Source organism: Periophthalmus magnuspinnatus, chromosome 1, assembly GCF_009829125.3.
Source record: "Periophthalmus magnuspinnatus isolate fPerMag1 chromosome 1, fPerMag1.2.pri, whole genome shotgun sequence".
NCBI lineage: Eukaryota > Metazoa > Chordata > Actinopteri > Gobiiformes > Gobiidae > Periophthalmus > Periophthalmus magnuspinnatus.
Window position 1 is genome coordinate 202,005 of NC_047126.1, and position 4,389 is coordinate 206,393.

General features: G+C 54.0%; 1 protein-coding gene across 1 annotated transcript; it reads left to right on the forward strand.

Moving 5' to 3' along the window:
* Window positions 1–204: 204 nt before the first annotated feature.
* soul4 (heme-binding protein soul4) lies at window positions 205–3,970 on the forward strand. Its single transcript, XM_033968708.2, has 6 exons — window positions 205–289; window positions 1,243–1,409; window positions 1,641–1,726; window positions 2,730–2,871; window positions 3,000–3,183; window positions 3,306–3,970. The coding sequence occupies exons 1-6, from the start codon at window positions 207–209 to the stop codon at window positions 3,478–3,480; spliced, it is 837 nt and encodes a 278-aa protein (XP_033824599.2). The 5' UTR covers window positions 205–206; the 3' UTR covers window positions 3,481–3,970.
* Window positions 3,971–4,389: the final 419 nt, after the last annotated feature.

Below are 4,389 nucleotides of genomic sequence, written 5' to 3' on the forward strand. Positions count from 1 at the left end.
AGTACAAGTACACGAGTATGTGACAGTACTCTGAGTACAAGTACACGAGTATGTGACAGTACTCTGAGTACAAGTACACGAGTATGTGACAGTACTCTGAGTACAAGTACACGAGTATGTGACAGTACTCTGAGTACAAGTACACGGCACACAGCGCCCTCTTGTGCCCGCGCTGCGCCTCGGCCTGTAGGCGGTACTCTGTGCGCATGCGCACTGGGGTTGTTTTGGTTCAGATCCTGCTCCAGACCCGGATCATAACCAGACTAACACCTCCGGGACCCGCAGCCAGGTGAGCGCGCGTCTGTGCCACTGTGCGCCCGCCCTGCAGCGCTCTGTCCCGGGCACAGCTCCTGCCGCGGCCCGGGGAGACGCACCGGACTAATGCTAAAGCTAAAGCTAACAGCTGACCTACTTTACGCACGGCCTGGTTCAGACCGGGACAAATAGGCGCTCTCAGGGTTTAGTCCGGGTTAAACACAGACTGACCCGGGAAATAAACCAGGGCAATGATCCAAACGTGAGTCTGTTTACGCCGTGCGTCACAGCGGAGCGGCGCAGAGGAAGCGCACGGTTTAACCGCAGATTTTACGCATTATCTGCTTCATATGTGACAGAATGTGGCTTTAACACGAGACACGTCTGACGTGACTGACGTTTTTACAGCTGAGACTCTGGACATCAGGAACATAAATAACAGAACTAAACACCTGTGTACACCTGTGTATGTACACTCTGTGTACACCTGTGTATGTACACTCTGTGTACACCTGTGTGTGTACACCTGTGTATGTACACTCTGTGTACACCTGTGTATGTACACTCTGTGTACACCTATGTACACCTGTGTATGTACACTCTGTGTACACCTGTGTGTGTACACTCTGTGTACACCTGTGTGTGTACACTCTGTGTACACCTGTGTGTGTACACTCTGTGTACACCTGTGTGTGTACACTCTGTGTACACCTGTGTGTGTACACTCTGTGTACACCTGTGTGTGTACACTCTGTGTACACCTGTGTGTGTACACTCTGTGTACACCTGTGTGTGTACACCTGTGTGTGTACACCTGTGTGTGTACACTCTGTGTGTGTACACCTGTGTGTGTACACCTGTGTATGTACACCTGTGTATGTACACCTGTGTATGTACACTCTGTGTGTGTACACCTGTGTGTGTACACCTGTGTGTGTACACCTGTGTGTGTACACCTGTGTACACTCCTGACCCCGCTGTGCACAGGTCAAAGGGCATGGCGCTCATCTCTCTGGACGACCTGGAGGGGTTGGACAATGACATCACCGACGACATTAGCGATGACATCACAGAGGAGCAGCCAATGGCAGAGGACCGTCTGCTGTCACACTGGCAACGGGTCGCCTCCACACACCAAGTCTCCGTCCCCACAGGTGAGTACTATAGTACTATAGTACCCCCCCGATATACGATACTATACTGTACTAATACTGCACTATACTATACTACATTAATACTGCACTATACTATACTACATTAATACTGCACTATACTATACTACATTAATACTGCACTATACTATACTACATTAATACTGCACTATACTATACTACATTAATACTGCACTATACTAATTCTGCAGTACGATGTTTTTCTCTTTTCAGAAATGACCGGCCCCATCCATGAAATGACTCAGAACAGCCAACAGAGGGAGACACTGCCCTATGCCCCCATCTCCTCCCACGAGAAGGTACTGATGTCTGCTCCTCTGTCTCTGCTCCTCTGGCTCTGCTCCTCTGGCTCTGCTCCTCTGTCTCTGCTCCTCTGCTCCTCTGCTCCTCTGACTCTGCTCCTCTGCTCCTCTGGCTCTGCTCCTCTGACTCTGCTCCTCTGACTCTGCTCCTCTGCTCCTCTGGCTCTGCTCCTCTGCTCCTCTGCTCCTCTGGCTCTGCTCCTCTGACTCTGCTCCTCTGACTCTGCTCCTCTGACTCTGCTCCTCTGCTCCTCTGGCTCTGCTCCTCTGCTCCTCTGGCTCTGCTCCTCTGCTCCTCTGACTCTGCTCCTCTGGCTCTGCTCCTCTGACTCTGCTCCTCTGACTCTGCTCCTCTGGCTCTGCTCCTCTGCCTCTGCTCCTCTGCTCCTCTGCCTCTGCTCCTCTGCTCCTCTGGCTCTGCTCCTCTGCTCCTCTGCTCCTCTGCTCCTCTGGCTCTGCTCCTCTGACTCTGCTCCTCTGACTCTGCTCCTCTGACTCTGCTCCTCTGACTCTGCTCCTCTGCTCCTCTGGCTCTGCTCCTCTGCTCCTCTGGCTCTGCTCCTCTGCTCCTCTGACTCTGCTCCTCTGGCTCTGCTCCTCTGACTCTGCTCCTCTGACTCTGCTCCTCTGGCTCTGCTCCTCTGCCTCTGCTCCTCTGCTCCTCTGACTCTGCTCCTCTGCTCCTCTGGCTCTGCTCCTCTGACTCTGCTCCTCTGACTCTGCTCCTCTGCTCCTCTGGCTCCGCTCCTCTGCTCCTCTGGCTCTGCTCCTCTGGCTCTGCTCCTCTGCTCCTCTGACTCTGCTCCTCTGCTCCTCTGGCTCTGCTCCTCTGGCTCTGCTCCTCTGACTCTGCTCCTCTGGCTCTGCTCCTCTGGCTCTGCTCCTCTGGCTCTGCTCCTCTGCTCCTCTGGCTCTGCTCCTCTGCTCCTCTGGCTCTGCTCCTCTGGCTCTGCTCCTCTGGCTCTGCTCCTCTGACTCTGCTCCTCTGGGTTGTGTGCAGATGGGCGCTCTGCAGTATGAGGAGCGCGTGTACCCGGCCGGGCGCTGGGCGTGTGTGACTCGAGCCGACGGACTGTACGAGCAGAGCATCTCCATGGCCTTCATGAAACTGATGCGCTACATCTGCAAAGAGAACTCCCTCGGTAAGTCCAGAGTCCTGGTCTAGTCCTGGTCTAGTCCTGGTCTAGTCCCGGTCTAGTCCCGGTTCAGTCCTGGTCTAGTCCTGGTCTAGTCCTGGTCTAGTCCTGGTTCTGACCCGGTTTCGTCTCAGGGCGGTACTTGGGGATGACGGTCCCGGTGGTGAGTCTGATCCAAATGATTGAAGATGGATCTGGGTTCCAGAAGTCGGTCCTGACGGGGTTTTTCCTGCCGGCGCAGTATCAGAGCTGCCCCCCCGCCCCCCTGGACCCCGAGATCCAAGTCCAGGACTGGGACCCGATTACGGTCATCGCCCGGTAAGCCCCGCCTCCAACATCATTTACATATTTATATAAAAGGCCCGGTCTGAGGCCCGGTCTGAGGCCCGGTCTGAGGCCCGGTCTGAGGCCCGGTCTGAGGCCCGGTCCTCTCCCTCCAGGCCATTCTTCGGGACCACGAACGAGTCCACGGTGCAGAGGCAGATCTCGGAGCTGTGGGAGGTCCTGGCTGAGTCCGACGGCGTCCGGCGAGATCGCTACATGGTCGCTGTGTTCGAAAACCCCGGGGTTCCTCAACGGCGCAACGAGATTTGGTTCCTCCGAGACCGAATCTGAGTCCCAGCATGCACTGCTCTGACCACGCCGATGTCCAATCACAGCACGGATCTGCTCCAGCCCCGCCCCCTCAGAGGAGATGTCCAATCACAGCTAATGTCCCCCCTAACCACGCCAATCACAGGAGGGAGGCGGATGGAAGCCCAGCAGAGGAGCTCGATCCTGGGCAGAGACAGAACCACGTTCCCCTGAGTCAGACCTGCTCCACATTCCAGACCCGGCACATTAAATGGGATTAAAGAGGGGGTATGTACGTCTGTGGGGTATTAAAGAGGGGGTGTGTACGTCTGTGGGGTATTAAAGAGGGGGTATGTACGTCTGTGGGGTATTAAAGAGGGGAATCGTGTGGAGATTAAAACAGCGTCTTTTTAAAAACAGAAGCTCCTGGTCCAGACTTTCCTCTTTTTGTGTAAATATTTATCGTGTTTATCTACAGAAAAATCCATATTTGTCTTTTGTTTCTGTTCAAATAAAAGTGGAGGTGATTTTATCAAAGACTCGGGTTCATCTTTTATTATTTACATGTAAATCTAAAGAAAATCTGCACAGTGCGGCGCCCCCTGTGGTCGGTGTAGAGCGGCGCCCCCTGTGGTCGGTGTAGAGCGGCGCCCCCTGTGGTCGGTGTAGAGCGGCGCCCCCTGCGGTCGGTGTAGAGCGGCGCCCCCTGCGGTCGGTGTAGAGCGGCGCCCCCTGTGGTCGGTGTAGAGTTAGAGTATTAAATTACCTGTTTAAAATTGTACTTAGAGTAAAAAGTAAAAGTATTTTGTGACGTAATGAAGCTTCAAATGTGACTTTGATAAAGATTTGAGCTTAATTTTGTCCAGGTCTGTTTTTAAAGAGGAGCATTAGAACAGCGCCCCCTACTGCTCAAACACTGAATAAAAGAAACAGCTCAGAGTCAGCGCCCCC